Here is a 19,565-nt window from a genome sequence, read left to right as displayed (position 1 = left end):
AGAAAGAAATTTCATTCAAAAAAATAGTTTTATCTTTTTGTGGAACCTTAATAAAACTGTTTTTTATTTGTTCCCTTTACCACAAGGCAATGACATTTTATGAAGAATTTCCCCACCCTTTACTCTGACAAGAAACTGTTTTTTGAGTAGAGCAACATAAGTGGTTTGAGTTTTATGTAAACATCTCAGGGGGTCGGTATTTTTACTTCCGTAAGCAACCATTATTAACCAAGCAACTTAATAAAGGAGGCAGATTGTGTCTATAGTTTACTAGAGAAAGAATAGTCTCCTTTAAATCAGGTTATATTTGAGTATCCAGAAATTAAGTATTTCTTCTCCCAAATTATTTTTTCTTCTTAGCAAATGATTGTTGGTGATGTTCCATAATTTGGAGGTGTCCCCAGGGTTTTCGTCGCTACCTCTGTTAGAGTATCAAAGCTGAGGCTTTGCAGTTCTAGAAATGTGATTTTTATCAGTTGATTAGATTCTGATGAAGGACAGTCATAAGGCTGGTGTTACATTTATTTTAGAAAACCCAAATGCTTGTATATTAACTTAAAATTACTGTTTTAGTAACTAGAACAGTTTGTCCTATTGGGGCATCCCAAAACCTGTACTAGATAAATCATAAAAACCAAAACCAGAAAATCATAAAAAGTAACAGGACGATTTGTTTGGTAAGCAAAGCAAAGAGAATGGCCTGATCATCTTGAGACATCTTCTCTATACACCATTTGGAAATTTTTAAGAAGTCTTTGTCCTCCACAGTAAGGCATGTATCTTTTGGGTAATTGATATTAGAGGTTCCTATCTAAAACACCTTCTGGGAATGCACCTTTGTTTTATACTGAAGGCTACATCTCCCCAGAAAAAAATAAAATAAAAAATAGAATATCTTCTTCCTGGTTAGTGCTAAATAGTCCCTGCTAAGGTGGCTCAAGATGGCAGACTGAACACATACTACCACACGTATGCGCTAAATCCCTCAGTATATGAGAAAGATATATGTCCTTAATGCTGGAAGCAGTGTCCTGAGTAGCCTAGAAATCTGAGGAATTCCTGAAGAACCAAAGGCAGATGGAATCAGATTAAAGGTAGAAGTCAGGATCTGAAGGCCCTGCATGTCCTGCCCCTCCCCTGTGACCAGCAGAGACTGACTGTGGTGAATAGAAGACTTCCCATTTGCACATCGGGGATCCAAAACATCACGTAAGGAAGCACGTAACTGAGAGTCATCAAACATTAGAGGAAGCCAACATCATAAAGGAGAAGCTCCAAGCTCAAGAAATTGAAAAGCTAACATTGGGCCAGGTGCGGTGACTCACTCCTGTAATCCTAGCACTCTGGGAGGCGGAGACAGGAGGATCGCTCAAGGTCAGGAGTTCGAGACCAGCCTGAGCAAGAGCAAGACCCCGTCTCTACTAAAAATAGAAAGAAATTAGCTAGACAACTAAAAATCTATATGGAAAAAATTAGCCGGGCATGGTGGCGCACTCCTGTAGTCCCAGCTACTCGGGAGGCTGAGCCAGGAGGATTGCTTGAGCCCAGGAGTTTGAGGTTGCTGTGAGCTGGGCTGACGCCATGGCACTCTAGCCCGGGCAACAGAGTGAGACTCTGTCTCAAAAAAAAAAAAAAGAAAAGCTAAGATTGGAGGATCCAAGTAAATAGAACATAAAGGAGATTTTAAAGGGAAGTGAATTTATATCCTGAAAGGGATAAAAAGAGAATACCACACTCATGAAATAAGAACAGACTATTACAGGAAAGAATTAATTTTATTTCCTAGACCTTGGAAATAAAATATGATTGTTTAGCTACAACCTTACTAAAGGGGCCAAATACCAGAATGGATACAACCTAAAGGGAGTTAGTGAGCAAGAAAGAAAGAGCCAAGGAATTTTCCTAGAATATAAAATAAGACAGAAAGGTGACAGAAAAGTAAATACAATAAGGACGGTCATTTCCGAAGTTCCGGTGTGTATCCAATATGAGTTCTGGGAGAAGATTGAAAAAATGGAGGGGGGAGCAAATACCCAACAAATAATGGGAGAAAATTTCCCAGAATGGAAGAAAAGTAAGAATTCTTAGAATGAAAGGGCCCACTGAGTGCCCAGTATGAATTTATGAGTTAAGACTCACATTTTATACATATAATGAAAGCTTCAGAACACTAAGAATAAGGGGAAGTGCTAAAGGCTGTCAGAGAGAAAACAGTCCAGCCTGTGAAGGAGCAAGAATCAAGCTGGCTTCAGAGTCTTCTGGCAACACTGGATGCAAGAAGATGATGAAGTGACATGTTCGTAGTTCTGAGAGAAAATAGTGTAGAACCTGAGAGTCCATACCCAGGGAAGCTATCCACCAGATATTAAGGGCAAATGAAGACATTGTTCAGGTATGCAAGAACTCAGTTTCTCACTTTAAGATCCCTATTTTATAGAATTACCAGAGGAATGTTGTCCAGAAAAACAAAAAAGGGCAAAAAAAGAAACATTGATGAGTTAAAAAAAAAAAAAAAGCCCAGCAGAGGCGGGTGCAGTGGCTCACGCCTGTAATCCTAGCACTCTGGGAGGCTGAGGCAGGAGGATCACTTGAGGTCAGGAGTTCGAGATCAGCCTGAGCAAGAGTGAGACCCCTGTCTCTACTAAAAATAGAAAAATTAGCCAGTCATGGTGGCTCACGCCTGTAGTCCCAGACACTCAGGAGGCTGAGGCAAGGGGATCGCTTGAGCCCATGAGTTTGAGGTTGCAGTGAGCTATTATGACGCCACTGTACTATACTGAGGTGACAGAGTTGAGACTCTTGTCTCAAAAAAAAAAAAAAAAAGAGAGAGGCAAGAGACTTACTGTGCTTTACGTGACCTTTTCTCCTTTCTTTGCTCTTTTATTCTGATGGAGACCTCCTCCACCCTCCACATTGCCTCCAGCTGATGGCGGCTTTTGGCTCCAGGTCTCCTGGCCACCGGAGCAGCCTATTTCTGGGGCTTGCATCCCAGGGAAGTGCAGGTGTTCTCGATCATTTTGAGCTGGCAGGATTCACTGGACAGGGGGATTGCTGTAACGGTTTTATCATCCTCATTACCATCCTCTTTTCTGGTCTTTTTCACCCATTTTTGTTGTTTTAAAGGGTTTTATTGGAATTAATTAATTATGGGGGGGAGGCAAGCCTTTGCACAGCTGCAGTGGGTAAGGTGCTACAAGGAGAGGGCAAGTCATGGATGCGTGCGAGGGGGTGGTCTGGTGATGATTGGCCTTTCCAGATGATCGGGAGGGAACTGGTATTTCAAGACCTCTGTTCCACAGAGGCTCTTGCAGAGCATTAATGATTAATAAAGCTCACAGCCACTCACAGAGTTAAATTGGTTTCTCTGTGTCTCAGTCACTGAAGTAGAAAATGTGAAGGAGTGATTTATCCAGGGTGGGGGCAGCCCACACAGCACAGGAATTAGGAGTGCAGCCCAGAAGTCTTGGCATCTTCACGCCTTGCTCTAACCACCATCACTTCCTTCCTTATTTTTGAATCCGCTTGTGGAGAGAGTGAAAAAAGGAATGGGCTGTATTAATAACCAGAATGTGGTATGAAAAGCTTTAAAGACTTCCCTTCCTCATCTTTTTTACTTCCCTCCCTCTATTTAAAAAACAAAAACACAACTTTCTGGTTTGATGACAATCTTGGTGGCATTTCAGGATTTCCATTCCTAAATTCTCATTTGACAAAGCCTTTCCTGGGATGTACACTGACATAGCCTATATCTGAAGGGGACAGCCATCAAAGATTTTTGTCTTTTTAAAATTTAACCTGTGCTTAGGCAGTGGGATGAATATAATGGTTCTGCATTTGCTAAGATACGAATTAATTGACTTCTAAAAGCAAATAGTTTAAAGAAGAAAAGCCCGTCCTTTTGTTTCTTGAAATCTGTAACATTACTACTTTTATTCCATTTTCTTGACCCCGTGGCCATGCAGATACCCATTTTGCCCATCAAAACACATTAGGAACGTGAGTAGGCAAGCCACAAGCAGAAAAGAAATAATTGCAAAATATATATCTAAAATATTTATATTTATATATACTGTATATAGAACTGTGGCTCAATAAGAAGACAGAAAACCTAATTTTTTTTTTTTTTTTAAATACTGCAACATTAATTCTTTTTTTTTTTTTTTTTGAGACAGAGTCTCACTCTGTTGCCCAGGCTAGAGTGAGTGCCATGGCGTCAGCCTAGCTCACAGCAACCTCAGACTCCTGGGCTTAAGCGATCCTCCTGTCTCAGCCTCCCGAGTAGCTGGGACTACAGGCATGCACCACCATGCCCGGCTAATTTTTTTTCTATATATATTTTTAGCTGTCCATATAATTTCTTTCTATTTTTAGTAGAGATGGGGTCTCCCTCTTGCTCAGGCTGGTCTCGAACTTCTGAGCTCAAACGATCCGCCCACGTTGGCCTCCCAGAGTGCTAGGATTACAGGCGTGAGCCACCACGCCCGGCCGAAAACCTAATTTTTAAATGGGTAAAAATTTGACAGACATCTCACAAAAGAAGATACACAAATAAGCTTATAAAAAAAGTGTTTATTAGACGTCAGGGAAATGCAAATTACAATCACACTAAATCTAGTTCATGTTCCCTGAAAATACTAAAAAGAAGCAGATATATAACTCCAAATGTTGGTGAGGATTTGGAACAGCCAGAACTCTAATACATTGCCGGTAGGGGTATAAGTTATGAGTTTATAACTTTGGAAAACTGTTCAGCATTTTTTTTTTTTTTTTTTTTTTTTTTTTTTTTTGAGACAGAGTCTCACTCTGTTGCCCGGGCTAGAGTGAGTGCCGTGGCGTCAGCCTAGCTCACAGCAACCTCAAACTCCTGGGCTTAAGCGATCCTACTGCCTCAGCCTCCCGAGTAGCTGGGACTACAGGCATGCACCACCATGCCCGGCTAATTTTTTTTTTTTTGTATATATATATTTTAGTTGTCCATATAATTTCTTTCTATTTTTAGTAGAGACGGGGTCTCACTCTTGCTCAGGCTGGTCTTGAACTCCTGACCTCGAGCGATCCACCCGCCTCGGCCTCCCAGAGTGCTAGGATTACAGGCGTGAGCCACCACGCCCGGCCTGTTCAGCATTTTTTAGTAAAGTTAAGCATATCTGTCTCTCAACAATTCTACTTCTAGGTTTTCATTCAAAAGAAATGAAAACATGTCTAGAAAAAACCTTATACAAGCATGTTTTACTCACAATAGTGTAAAACTGGAAGCAGCCCAGGTGCCCATCAGTAGGAGAATGGGTAAACAAAGTGTGGCAGTAACAAGGAACAAACCACTATACACATGGATAAACCTCAAAAAAATTGTGCTGCATGAAGGAAGCCAGACACAGAAGAATAAATACCATATTATTCCATCTATATAAAGTTCAAAACAAGGCAAGACTAATCTATGATGATAGAGGTCTGAATAGTCATTACTGGTAGGTGGAGAATTGACTGGGAAGGGAACTTTCCGGGTTGATGGAAATGTTCTATAATATATTTTGACTATGGGCGTGAGTTACACAGGGGTGTGCATTTGCTAAAACTGTTAAAAGGTAAACAGTACTTTTAATCTGTGCATTTCACTGTAGGCAAGTTTTTGTGCCAAAAAATTTGGGAGTTGGGAGGTAGGGGAGGAGCCTAGGATGTGATTGAGCCAGAGGCTGCTCACCCATCTCCGCCGCTGTCAGTGCATGAGTCCTGATGGGGGCAGGGGAACACAAATTGCATGTGGTCCCCATTGGTTCAGGGCAGGTGCAAAGGCAGGCGGTGCTGCTCCTTTGATTTCTCCTTCTAAGTTCCTGGCCATCAGTGCTTGATGCCTCCACACAGCAGATGAAGCAGTGCCTTGTGGCAGAGGAGGCCTGTCCTGAATAGCTGTGAAATAAATCCCATTGCCCATTGAAGTAGCTCTGGTGAATAAGGCCCACTTTGTGTTTTTTTTAATAACTGGAATTTGCTTCATTTTGTCATAAGGACTGGCTTGTCTGCCTGAGAGGCAGCCTTCAGAATAATAGCAAATTGTGCCACTTGGACTCAGTGTACTTAGGGATGGACAGTGGAACTTGATTATTAGTAAAATAAGGGGATTCTTGTCTTACGAGAGTTATAAACTCTTCATATTCTAGTTTGCAGCGTACAGAGTCTGCTGAGAAATAAATATGATTCTGCAAAACCTTTTATATTAGGTTCTGGAAGAGTGTTCTAGCTTTTTATTCTTTTCATTATTTCAATCATCTCATCAGCTTTTCCAATGGAGAAAGCAGTAAGCTGAGTGATTGTTGCCTAATGAGGAAGTTTAAAACCAGATGTAGAAGAAAGACCACCCCATTCTAACCTCACCTCTATCCTAAAGGACCTGTATTGTTTTTGAAAACTAGTCTCTTGCTGGCTTAATAACTAGGCCCAAATTGAGTCCATGGCCTTGCCCGTTTCAGCTTATTTCCAAGCCACAATATCTGTGTAGTTATTTACGTGGGAAACATCAGGAACTTGCTCTAAAACAATGGCCCTCAAACCTTAGTGTGCCCCTAGTGAAATGCAAATTCCAGGGCTCTGCTCAGTGGGAGTCTGATTCAGGGACTAAGGGCAGGGGCCGTAGAGTTTGCATTTTTCATAGCCTCTGGGGATTCCAAAGCAAGTAGTTCTTAGTACTGAGAAACACTAAAATATATAACAGGTATTTGAGGGAGAAGCAGGAAAGAGGACTTTATTCTTGGTATTTGTCAGGCACTGTCAGGGGCCATAGCTTCTCAAGAACAGGAACCATGCTTACTCTTTGCTGGCATCAGCATGGTTGCTAGCACAGAGTAGCAATATAAGACATTCTGAGGCCAGACACAGTGACTTACACCTGTAATCCTAGCACTCTGGGAGGCCGAGGCAGGAAGATCACTTGAGCTCAGGAATTCGAGATCAGCCTGAACAAGAGTGAGATCCCATCTGTACTAAAAATAGAAAAATTAGGCATCATGGCATGTACCTGTAGTCCCAGCTACTCAGGAGGCTGAGGCAGGAGAATTGCTTGAACCTACGAGTTTGAGGTTGCAGTGAGCTATAATGATGCTACTACACTCTACCCAGGGTGACAGAGCAAGACTCTTGTCTCCCCCCCCCCCCCAAAAAACAATGTATTGACCCAAGTTGGTTATCAGTGACTCCTTTTTAAATCAAAATCATATGGTGCACAGTTTGAAAAGTCAAAATGCTTAACCCAGGCCGGGCGCGGTGGCTCACGCCTGTAATCCTAGCACTCTGGGAGGCCGAGGCGGGTGGATTGCTCAAGGTCAGGAGTTCGAGACCAGCCTGAGCGAGACCCCGTCTCTACTAAAAATAGAAAGACATTATATGGACACCTAAAAATCTATATAGAAAAAATTAGCCGGGCATAGTGGCGCATGCCTGTAGTCCCAGCTACTCGGGAGGCTGAGGCAGTAGGATCGCTTAAGCCCAGGACTTTGAGGTTGCTGTGAGCTAAGCTGACGCCACGGCACTCACTCTAGCCTGGGCAACAAAGTGAGACTCTGTCTCAACAAAAAAAAAAAAAAAAAAAAAGAAATTATATGGACAACTAAAATATATATATATACAAAAAATTAGCCGGGCATGGTGGCGCATGCCTGTAGTCCCAGCTACTCGGGAGGCTGAGGCAGTAGGATCGCTTAAGTCCAGGAGTTTGAGGTTGCTGTGAGCTAGGCTGACACCACGGCACTCACTCTAGCCCGGGCAACAAAGTGAGACTCTGTCTCAAAAAAATAAATAAATAAATAAATAAATAAAGTATTCGCTGAGAGATAGGCAAATTTGTGGAGGCAGAAATTAGATTGGTGGTTGCCTAGAGCTGGGGGGAATAAGGAGTGACTGCCACTGTGTTTGAGGAGTTTTTGGGCAAGGATGGCAAAATTATCTAAAATTAGCCTATGGTAATGAATATACTAAAAACCACTGAGTTGTATATTTTAAATGGGTGGATTCTTTACAGTGTGAATTATATCCCAGTAAAAGCTGTCAACAAGTATTAGCTCCAAATAAGAAATGGCTGGTCATCAGATTTTCAAGCATCTTTCAGAATACAAATAAATTTAGTAGCTTATATTTGGGTGGTTGTTTCCGATTATCTTCGTTTTAAAGGGAAACTTCCTCAGTGTGACTGGGGTCATGTTTTGGATTTTGTTCTGTTCTTTGCATGAGTTGCCCCTCCTTTTAGTCGTATCATTCAGATGAGACCATCAGTGTCCCCTGGTGTGAGCCCCTATCCTTCATTTGGTCAATAAGAACAATGAACATAACCTGAACTTTTGTACCCCCATAACAAGCTGAAATAAAAAAAAAATAAATAAAATAAAATAATGACCATGCTCACACAGCTGAGCCTCGCAGTGAAGGGAAGGGCATCACAAAGCCCTGGTCCCCCAGGAGAGCGTGTTAGTCACAGACTCTCACAGGCTGTTCTGCCAGCTTCGAGATGAGGAGCCTTGCTCTCACACCAGGGAGATGGTGGCACCAAGTTTCCTAGAGCAAATGGCTAATACACAAGGACAAATCAAAGAACTGAATAGTCTGCCCTTCTTTAGTGGATCATACTTGATTTTTTTAAGTTAGTATTCCCTCTAACAGTCTATGTCTGGCACAGTCCTAATTTTTGGGTCATGATCCATAGTCATACATTTTCCATTATGACCCATTGTGGGTCATGGTCACATGAGCACATGCTCTGATGGTGGGTCCCAGAATGCAAAGAGACTGTATTTGTTCAAGGGCTCGTCCGTCACCTAGCAGTAGGGATGGGTGACAGGAACCTTGGATGACAATCTATATTTCTGAATGAAAAAGCTGCTTTAGCAACCCCTGGCTGGCAGATTAAGGAAAGAGACTCTACTTACTGTTTCGTCTTGCTTTAGAAATGAAGTATGGGGCCGGGCGCGGTGGCTCACGCCTGTAATCCTAGCACTCTGGGAGGCCGAGGTGGGCGGATTGTTTGAGCTCAGGAGTTTGAGACCAGCCTGAGCAAGAGCCAGACCCCATCTCTACTAAAAATAGAAAGAAATTATATGGACAGCTAAAAATATATAGAAAAAATTAGCCGGGCATGGTGGTGCATGCCTGTAGTCCCAGCTACTCGGGAGGCTGAGACAGGAGGATCGCTTGAGCCCAGGAGTTTGAGGTTGCTGTGAGCTAGGCTGACGCCACGGCACTCACTCTAGCCTGGGCAACAGAATGAGACTCTGTCTCAAAAAAAAAAAAAAAAAAGAAATGAAGTATGGGAATTTTGGTGGTCATTGATGCTGTGGGTTAAAATCTTCCTTTTATGAAAGAGAAACTACTATATTGTGGTTTACAGATGGCTCCGCTGTGGTTTACATCTATGAAAACCATTTCCTGCATGCAGTAAAAAGAAAGTTTTCTCCTTTTTGTACCAATCTACGTGGGAACAAATATTGTTTGTTGAAATCCATGGTACTGACTTAGCAAAGTGACATCTTGGGCTCATGCTTAAATTAACCCCTTCTTATGATCACCCTTATGCAGATCATTGCTTCCCAAGGGCTCTTTAAATCCTGGAGTGTGAGGGGCAGCATGACAAGGGGCAAGCTGCTAATGGTGGTGATAGTTTATCCTTGCTTCTTGAGGAGAGGGAGGAGCTGCCCCGGGAGGGGGAAGGGCAGGTTGGGGTCTGAGCCTCATTAAATTGCCCGTTGAGCTTAGCAGAATTGTAGCCTCTAGGAAGTCAGAGATGCTACCCTGGCAACTGAGTGAGCAAGTGAAGTTGCAGATGCCACTGAGATATAGATTTGGAAGTGATGGCCCTAGTAGAGCACCAAGTGCTGAAAAATGACCTCCTTTACCAGTTTAGCCTCATCTAATGAAAGGACCCGCCGGGTACGGTGGACATCTAAAATATATATAGAAAAAATTAGCCAGGCATGGTGGTGCATGCCTGTAGTCCCAGCTACTCAGGAGGCTGATGCAGAAGGATCGCTTGAGCCCAGGAGTTTGAGGTTGCTGTGAGGTAGGCTGATGCCACGGCACTCACTCTAGCCAGGCAACAAAGCAAGACTCTGTCTCAAAAAAAATAATAATAATAATAATAATGAAAGGACCATAAAGCACACTCCCCTCCACTTTGAGGTGTCTGGAATCTCAGCTGTGTCCACCATCTATGTCTTTCTCATTTGGAATTTAGTATGCTTGTTTAGTAGCAGTGAGAAATTTGAAAAGGAAGAGGAATAATTTTGCAAAATATATTCAGCTCATGTGAGTTTCATTTAAAGCCATTGGGGTTAATGTGCCTACCCATTTCTAGAAAGGGGCAGGCATGACCCATTTTAAGTGAGGTCTCTATGCTGTAAGACTAAAGGAATTATTTCTGGTTTAAGGATACCCCGTATCCTGAACTTTAACCTGGGTTTCAACGTGGGAGGTGTCCAAGAACTTAAATTTTATTTTATGGTGACACACTTAGATTTTTTTCATGTGAAGATGGAGACCTGCCTAGGAGTAAAAAGAAACCTGAAAGTCAAAGAAAAGTCAAAATGCTGACATTTAAGAAAGACTGCTAACTCCTAATCAGCGATTAGCCAGACAACGCATCACTGAGGCACATTGACCTTCTGTGCCCAGTGCTTTGTTTCTCTTGTTGGCTGGTTGGAGAGATGTGCTGTTTGCCCAACCGTGTTGTCCTGATGGAAGCAATCTGGGGGGCGGGACGTGGGGGGTCGTGCATGAGAGCATGTGGCTCTGGCCCTTGGACCAGCACAGACTGCACTGGCTTAGCACCATCACAGCAGAAAACCAGGCAACATTCTCCTTGAGAGAGGTCATTAGTTTTTAAGTGCCATATCCTGATTCTGCCTCAGCTCTTCTTGGCCTCCGTGGTTGTGAGTTTTTGGGAGCACATATGGAACCAGTATCTGGAAAATAAGCTGTGCCTTCCTCCATTGAGCTCCCAGGGGTCTACATAAAGAAAAATGTCATTATGGGCTTTCTTAGAAGCTGTATTTAATAATTCCTTTAAAATTCTGTCTCAGAAATGTAAATTGTGTGTTTGTGTTGGTCAATAAATTATTCTGCCCAGCTGTGTCTGATCATACAAATGAAAGCAACAGTAGTTTACACCTCAGGGGCAAAGCATCTCCTCCCTAGGCATGATCTTAGTTTCCATTAACTAAACATTTCCTATGGGAGAGCCCCCAACCTCCTTTACCCCTGAACTGCTGTAAAAGGGTGGGATGCCCCTCCCTGCTTTGCCATGAGTCCCCCACCACGGGAATGGTTCAGGAAGGAAATTGCTGGAGCAGAGGCGGGAAGGGCCGTGGCATTATCTCTTTCCCAAGGAAGGAGATGAAACCACATTTGAGTGGGAGAGAGGGGAATGGAAATTGAGAAGTATCATTTCCTAGAGGTCTGCTGGCAGGTCAGAAAGATTTTTCTTTGCCACTGACGTCACATCATTTAACCCTCATGCGTACCAGGCTCCAGGCCCTTGAGAAGAGTATCCATACATCTAAGTGAGTGGCTCCCTGTTGGCCAAAGAGGCTTCTGTCCTTGCCACTTGCCTGTTCAATCTAGGACTCTGCTGACGATCTCGTGGTGAAACTGCTAGCAGGTCAGTTAGCTTATCCCTGAGAGAAAGTCCATTTCAGTGTCACTTGAGAGCCCCTATCCCCAGTTAACATTCTCAAAAAGAATGCCCTCGATGGTAACATAGACCAAGAGACTGCAGTTAAGAGTACTACCTCAGGGCCGGGCGTGGTGGCTCATGCCTGTAATCCTAGCACTCTGGGAGGCCGAGGCTGGTGGATCGTTTGAGCTCAGGAGTTCGAGATCAGCCTGAGCAAGAGTTGAGACCCCCGTCTCTACTAAAAATAGAAAGAAATTAGCCAAACAACTAAAATAGATACAAAAAATTAGCCGGGCGTGGTGGCGCATGCCTGTAATCGCAGCTACTCAGGAGGCTGAGGCAGGAAGATTGCTTAAGCCCACGAGTTTGAGGTTGCTGTGAGTGAGGCTGACTCCACAGCACTCTAGCCCGGACAACAGAATGAGACTCTGTCTGAAAAAAAAAAAAAGAGTACTACCTCTACTGCTTTTGGGAAAATATCTTATTCACTACAAATAGATGCTTGTTGTCTTAAATAGGAAGAGCTCTTCATTTAAATAGAACCAAAGTCAACTAGAATTACTTAGTTCTTCTTGACAGTTGACTGAGAGTCCAGACCTCTGTGCTTACCAACATTTGGAAGGAAGAGTTGGAAAGGGCTTTTTGTAATAAATTGTTTCAGAATAGATTAGAATTCAGGACTTTTGCCACCAGAATAATCAGGTGTGTTTCAGATACATGTTATAAAGATGTAAAAACAGCTGGAATCAAATCAGACAAACTTAACTGCCCTTCATTCTTGGATTAACATAAGAGCAGTAGAACTGGCCAGGCACAGTGGCTCACACCTGTAATCCTAGCACTCTGGGAGGCCCACGCAGGAAGATCACTTGAGGTCAAGAGTTCGAGGCCAGCCTGAGTAACAGCAAGACCCTCATCTCTACAAAAAATAGAAAAAATCAGCTACTCAAGAGGCTGAGGCAGGAGGATCCCATGAGCGCAGGAGTTTACGGTTGCAGTGAGCTATGATGATGCCACTGCACTCCAGCTGGGGTGACAGAGCAAGACTCTGTCTCAAAAAAAAAAAAAAAAAAACTAGAACTGAGTAGCAGATCATTTTCTATTTGTATAAAAACTGTGAAGCTATTGCTGTTTGCCAGCTTTTCTTTTCACCTCTTGCTGATAAATCCCACTTTGTTTGCTGGCGCTGTATCATCTTCAATGATAGATTTAAGAGCTCTGACAATTTTTCAGGCCACTAGATGTTTAAGATGATTTGGAACTTGTCTTCTGGTTTTCCACTTTTCTGAGCCCAATATCCCATAGAGTACTGTCAGTACAGTATTGAGAAGTGAATGGGATTTAAACTAGCTCCCTAATGTACCACTGGCTTCAAGTCCATTTCCTTGAGTGGTCTGATCTTGGGCTTTGGGGAGATTACTTAGAGATTTACACAGAGGGATAGTGAAATTGGCCCAGGGATTTGTGTTGTACTTTTCATTTTTACGGATTTCAGCTAAATCCAGAGAATATCCGAAAGCATACATTGGTTCCAGGCAGACAGCAGACGAGGAGGAATTATCATCTTAAGATTTCTTCCCATTTCTCAGAGAGTTCCATGCCAGGTCCAGGCCCTCATACGGCTCTGGAAAATAGTTCACATGTGAGCTACGAAAAGGTTCATTCCTGCTGGGCACAGTGGGTTCATTTCTGCCTGTAGTCTCAGCTACTCGGGGGCTGAGGCAGGAGGATCACTTGAGTCCAGGAGTTTGAGCTAGCCTGGGCAACATAGGCTGTCCCTAAAAATTAAAAAAAAAAAAAAAAAAAAAAAAGGTCTATTCTTGCCTTGTAAGCAGATGACAAATACTAAGGAAACTGTGTATCTCTGCCAAAGAATCTTTGTTCCAAATAATTTGCATTTTAGTGGTTATTCAAGTTATGAGAAGGAAGGCATAGACTTGAGCTAGGCTTAGTATGTTGAAGTTCTGAGTAAAGGTCAATAGTGCTTCCGTACACAAGTGTTAACCCTATCCATGCTGGTCCACTTTTGGAACTAACTTTTCTGGTGTGTCAGTTCAAGTGTAGTGTTGAATTTTTTTGTCATGAGAAAACGATCATTTGGGTAAGTCCATTATCAAATCATGGGACTTTAGTTTATTGAAAATACAGTGATTATGTACCATGGGCAAGTCTTTGGGCTATACTGTAGGTGAGTCAAGAGTAAGACATGGGCCCTGCATACAGTGAGCTCCAGGACAACAGGGGAAGTAAGAATAACCTCCTCCCCAAAATCAGCAGTGATAGAAATTGAAGTATGGAAGGATCTCCAAGGATATCTATTCCTGCCCCCGCCCCCCCACCTCTAACATTAAGCGAGGTGGAGAAGACAGTAGTAGGCTGGGCGTCAAAAGCATTGAGTGCTATTCCCAAGTCCCCTACTGTAACACATGGGCAGGTTTTAAAATCTTTTTTAGTTTAGTTAACTCATCTATAAAATAAGGAGGTTGGATTAAGCAACCCTTCAGCTATTCCCTCTTTTATGTCCTCATGGTATGTGTTTCCAAATTGCCTGTATATCGATCTCTCCTCTGCTACATTTTCTCTTTGAAGCCAAAGATTATGCCTTATATATTTTTGTGTCCCCAGTTCTGAGCACAATGTCTGGTAGACAGTAAGTTCTCAATAATCTATGTTGGATGAATACAATGAATGACTGTAAATTCCTTTCTAAACCTAAAATTCTATTCTGTAGAATAGCAAAGATCATCAGGAAAGATTTTCCCACTGTCCTTCACAACCAGTTGGTGAGCCCTGTCAACCTTTTCACTTAGCAAGTTATCTTCCCAGCTCCTATAAATAAACAGCCGGGGTCCAGGGCATCACTGATGGTGGTCAAATAGAATAGTGCTCTTGCTGCAAAATAAATCCCTTGGGCAATCCAAGTCCATGCTAATGGACATGGAACAAAGTAAACAAGTTACCATAATATCTTTAGGACAGATTCAACAGGGTGGAGTTTATCATTTAGTTACAAAGAAATTTGTTAAAATTACATTTCTTGGGCTAGAAAGAAGCAGAATAAGTTCTAGCAAATTATCATTGTAAACTTTGAACTTAGGAAAAAGACAACTTGTCTTTTTTTTTTTTTTTTTTTTGAGACAGAGTCTCACTCTGTTGCCCAGGCTAGAGTGAGTGCCGTGGCGTCAGCCTAGCTCACAGCAACCTCAAACTCCTGAGCTCAAGGGATCCTCCTGTCTCAGCCTCCCGAGTAGCTGGGACTACAGGCATGTGCCACCATGCCCGGCTAATTTTTTCTGTGTATATTTTTAGCTGTCCATATAATTTCTTTCTATTTTTAGTAGAGATGGGGTCTCGCTCTTGCTCAGGCTGGTCTCGAACTCCTGAGCTCAAACGATCCGCCCACCTCGGCCTCCCAGAGTGCTAGGATTACAGGCGTGAGCCACCGCGCCCGGCCAACTTGTCATTTTATATTCTCTTTCTCTTTTACTTTTCTTAGTTTCTTAATCTTTTTTGTGCAAGATCTTGGTGTCTGGTATCAGGATAGGTCATTGGGTGAGGTATAGTGGGAGGGAGTTGAAGGTATTGCCAATTGATGGATAACTGGACGAAAGATGCAAGAAAGAAAAGCTTGGTAAAAGTCTCTTTAGGGCCAGGTGTGGTGGCTCACACCTGTAATCCTAGCACTCAGGGAGGCCAAGGCGGGATTCATTACTTGAGCTTAGGAGTTTGAGACCAGCCTGAGCAAGAGCGAGACCCCATCAGGTGACATTTTGCTGATGTTTAATGGTAAGCAAAGCAAAGAGGGATTGTGACTTTTTTCCTTTTCTGGAAACCTCCTCACTGCTCTGCAGAAAAAAATCATTTTCTTACAGACTTTTCAAAGTGATTTGTTGAAAAGATGGCTTAACCTGGGAGTACCATCAGAGCTGTAGGCTGAGGGGAGAGATGGCATACATAACCTGTGATGCTGCCCAAATAAAATGGAGAACCTTGGTCTGTTGAGAGCTGATGGTAGAATAAAAGTGGAAATTATTCCTGTTAGAAGGGCTCTGAGCACCTCTTATTCTACAAAGATCTGACTTTCTTCCACTAATTGGTTCTGTGATCCAGGTGACATTGTTGAGTTTATCAAGAACTCACTGTTTACAGAACTATGTCCATATGGTATAGAAAGGTTTAGAGACACAGGAACTTAAATATCCACAGAGATACAGATTATGCAAGGAAAATCATTTTTCTCCTGAAAGTCTTAGTTAGGTTCCCCTCAAAGCAGAACCCGAGATAAGGATTTTGAGTGCAGGGTGTTGTATTTGAGAAGTGATCCCAGGAAGCAGGAGTGAGGAGGTGGGAAGAATAAGACGAGGAAAGAGGAAAAGCCAAAATAAGAATAAGTGTTCAAGGCCATGAGGGCTCAGTGCCACCAGAACTTCTGAGAAGCATTAGAGTACCTCTCATAGCTGCCTGTGTGGTGATAAGAGGCTGGGACACTTAGCCACCAGCTCTTGTTCCCCTTAATGGTATCCCCAGTGGCATGAACCCTACCACTTGTCCAGGCAGTGCTGTGACATTCAGGCAAAGTCAAAGGAAGCCCCCATAGCCAGAAACCTTTAGGTGTGTGCTTTTGGTAGGATGTTGATGGTGAGTCTGAGTTTGTCCAGAACTGTCCGGTGAAGCTGCAGCTGAAATGCAAGTTCACAGAATCTAGAGAAAGGCTCAGTGACCCCACATGGAAAGAGCCAGTATGATGGAAGCACCACTAGGGGCACCTGATCCAGAGATTGGGGAGAACTCAACGAGCACTGCCTGGAGGAAGTGGAGTTCTATTGTTGTTTTTGTTTTCATTGTTTTTTGTTTTTTTTCTTTTTTCTTTTTCTTTTTTTTTTTTTTTGCAGAAGGCAGGAGGAGGGAGGGGAGGAGGGGGAGGGAGGGAGAGACTGTTTTTTGTTTTTTTTAAGAGATGGGGGCCTCACTTTGTTGCTGAGGCTGGAGTGCAGTGGTGTGATCATAGCTCACTGTAGCCTCCAACTCCTGGGTTCAAGTGATCCTCTCACCTCAGCCTCCCAAAGTAGCTGGGACTACAGGTGCTAATTTTTATATTTCTTGTAGAAATGAGGTCTAAATGTGTTGCCCAGGCTCTTCTTGAACTCCTGGCCTCAAGTGATCGATCCTCTGGCCTCAGCCTCTCAAAGTGGTGGGATTAAAGGTGTGAGCCACCGCACCTGGTCAGGAAGTGGTTTTTAAGCTGAGACAAGACTATATGAATGAGAACAAGGCAGGTAGAGGTGAACTATGAGTTCAGGATTGTATGTTGGAAGCATAGATTATAATGGTAGGTGTGGCAAGATCAGGAAGAACTTGGCAAGTTTAGGGGTTTAGCCTGTATTGTAAGGGCAATAAGGGGTCATTGAAGAGGCATTTAAGCAGAGCCTTTTGGCTCACCCCAGGGCACAGATGGTGAGTCATCCTTCACCAATGCTGTGTAGCAGGGAGATCGGGTTTCAGAATGGGTTAGGGTGATACTAGATCATCTCAAAGATGATCCCCTTCCAACTCTGAGACTCAGTGTTCCTCTGTCACAGGCTGTAGTGAGAATCAGATGAAAAAATGGCTGTGAAAGCACTTGAATAAGCATTCTAGGCCAGTGAAAGGTATTGTTACTGGTAGACCTTGTGACATTAGCTCATAATATTTAAATGTTTTAACTCTCTTGCATATTTCTGTGAGGCAGAAAATAACTTCTGGCTTCCTGCATGCTGGTAGATAACTTGTTTTAGTTTCATAAAGAGACTGAATCTTCCCCTCATACCACCTTCTTACCAAGTAGCTACTTTCTGTTTTTCTTATTTTATCTCATACATTTAACATTGACTAGAAACATTTGACCTTGACCTGCCAAGACTTGAATTCAGGCATATGGGATTTCTCCCAGAGTTCACGATAGCATCACCAGCAAGTAGAGCACAGGTTGTACATTCCCTGCTTTCAGGGTAAGGAATGTTCTCCACCTCCTGGGAAAAACCAGGACCCAAGTCACGAGAGTTGAAAGGAAACTGATTTTAGAGCCCTTTCACAGTACTATGACTTCTTGCTCATCAGTGTTGGTAACTGGTTCAGTTGGATTTCTTTTAAAAGGCCCCCTGGGGCTTTAGAGCTTAAGTGATGACAGTGACTCAGAGTGGCTAATGCTTATTGCACTCTGTGCCAGGTGCTGTTTTAGCCCTTTGCATATAACATACACCACAGCCTGTGAGTAAGCATTCACTTTACTGATTAGGAAACGAACATGCACTTAAATAAGTAGCCTAGAGTCACACAGTTAAGCTGGGAGTTGGACCTGGGCATGTGACTCCAAAGCCGTGCCTGAACCACACTGCTCTTCCCACTTCTTGCAAGCAGAGACTTGCCACACAAGGTCCACAGAGATCTGAATAAGGCAGGATTTCCTGTTTGAAGCCTAGGAGAGCAGTCAGAGGTGTTAAGCAGGAAAAGCACATTAGAATTCTGGTCCACTTACAATGTTCTCCACCCCAGGAAGGAAATACCCTAGATATGAACAGAGCTTCCACTAAGATAAATGGCTCCAATCCAGGGAACCCCATGCCCACCAGTAAAAAACATTAATTAAGAGATCAAAGTTTTTACATGCTACATCTTTCATGTTTTCTCTTTCTTTAGGTTAAAAAGATCAAGTGGCATGAGCAGCCTTTTGGGGAAAATTGGCACCAAGAAGCAGAAAATGAGCACCCTTGAGAAGTCCAAATTGGACTGGGAGAGCTTCAAGGAGGAAGAGGGGATTGGTGAAGAACTGGCCATCCATAATCGAGGGAAAGAGGGGTAAGAAGGAGTAGATTCTATTCCTTTGACAATCCTCAGAACTTGGAAATGGTTTATTGCAGACAAACTGCCCAGTTTAAGCAAGCAGGAGCTTTTCATGGTGAAACGAAAAATGTGAGTGCTTTGTTTTGTCAGTGAAGCTCTGTTCTTATGGAGTGAGTCCCGTCAGTGGTAAAGGGAAGGAAAGCGTGTGAGCGGCACTTCTCTTGGGGCCAGTCACGTCTGCCAAGCTGAATTTCCTGAGTGACAGCTCCAGTGAACTGGAAGTCGCCTGACTTATTCATGTGCTTGGATCTGGCTCACTGTAGCAGCCTTGGCCTGTTCTGAATCATTTGGCCTTCTGAGAAGCCAGACTAGCTCAAACGCTTCAAAAACAGAGTGCCTAGCTAAGTGTTGCCACGTTATTATGGGATTTTTTTTTTTTTTTTTTTTTTTTTTTGGTTCATGTCATTGTGGCTGAGGGTGGGGCCTATACAACGTCCATCGTCTGTCAGCCAGCCCTGGTGTTCCTTGCCCGTGCCCCTGACCAGTAAGCTTTCCCCCAACAGTACAGTGGGCACCTCTGAGGCTTGGCCCCTTAAATTGGAGTAATGATACCCTCACCATGTGGTTGTGATGATCTCATGAGAGAATATATGTAATATATGTATATTACATATATGTAATATACATAAACCACTTTACAGAATGCCTGTCACATAAAGGCTTGCATTAAGTAGAAATAATTCAGGTTAATTAGCTAAATTATAATAAAGATAGGTGAGGGATTTATTTTGGGGGTCATATTTCTAAATTAGGCTTGAAGATTATTTGAATGAACTTGGAAGCTGAAGCTGACCAGTATGTTTTTTAAAAAAAAAAGTTTAAATGACTTTGTGAGCTCATTTAACTATGAGACTTCTAGGTCATTCTTTCTAGCTGGAATGCCACAGGACAGGGGAGGAGGAGCCAAAGCCAGCTGGGGAAGGCCCAGGATGAAGTGCAGGCAGGAGTCAGTGTTATCTTTCCGAGAGTGGACAGCTCTGCCGGACACAGTGGCTCACGCCTGTAACCCTAGCCCTTTGAGAGGCTGAGGCAGGAG

General features: G+C 43.0%; 1 protein-coding gene across 1 annotated transcript in view; it reads left to right on the top strand.

The window, feature by feature from the left end:
* Nucleotides 1-19,565, top strand: part of CFDP1 (craniofacial development protein 1) — an 80,369-nt gene that overhangs the window by 50,285 nt on the left and 10,519 nt on the right. Inside the window, exon 6 of the mRNA XM_069497894.1 lies at nt 18,326-18,484. Within this exon, the coding sequence (XP_069353995.1) occupies nt 18,326-18,484 (159 nt within the window). The remainder of the gene's footprint in view (nt 1-18,325; nt 18,485-19,565) is intronic.

The sequence above is a fragment of the Eulemur rufifrons genome, chromosome 23 (genome assembly GCF_041146395.1).
Source record: "Eulemur rufifrons isolate Redbay chromosome 23, OSU_ERuf_1, whole genome shotgun sequence".
Classification (NCBI taxonomy): Eukaryota; Metazoa; Chordata; class Mammalia; order Primates; family Lemuridae; genus Eulemur; species Eulemur rufifrons.
This window is presented reverse-complemented; position numbering and strand designations above follow the sequence as displayed.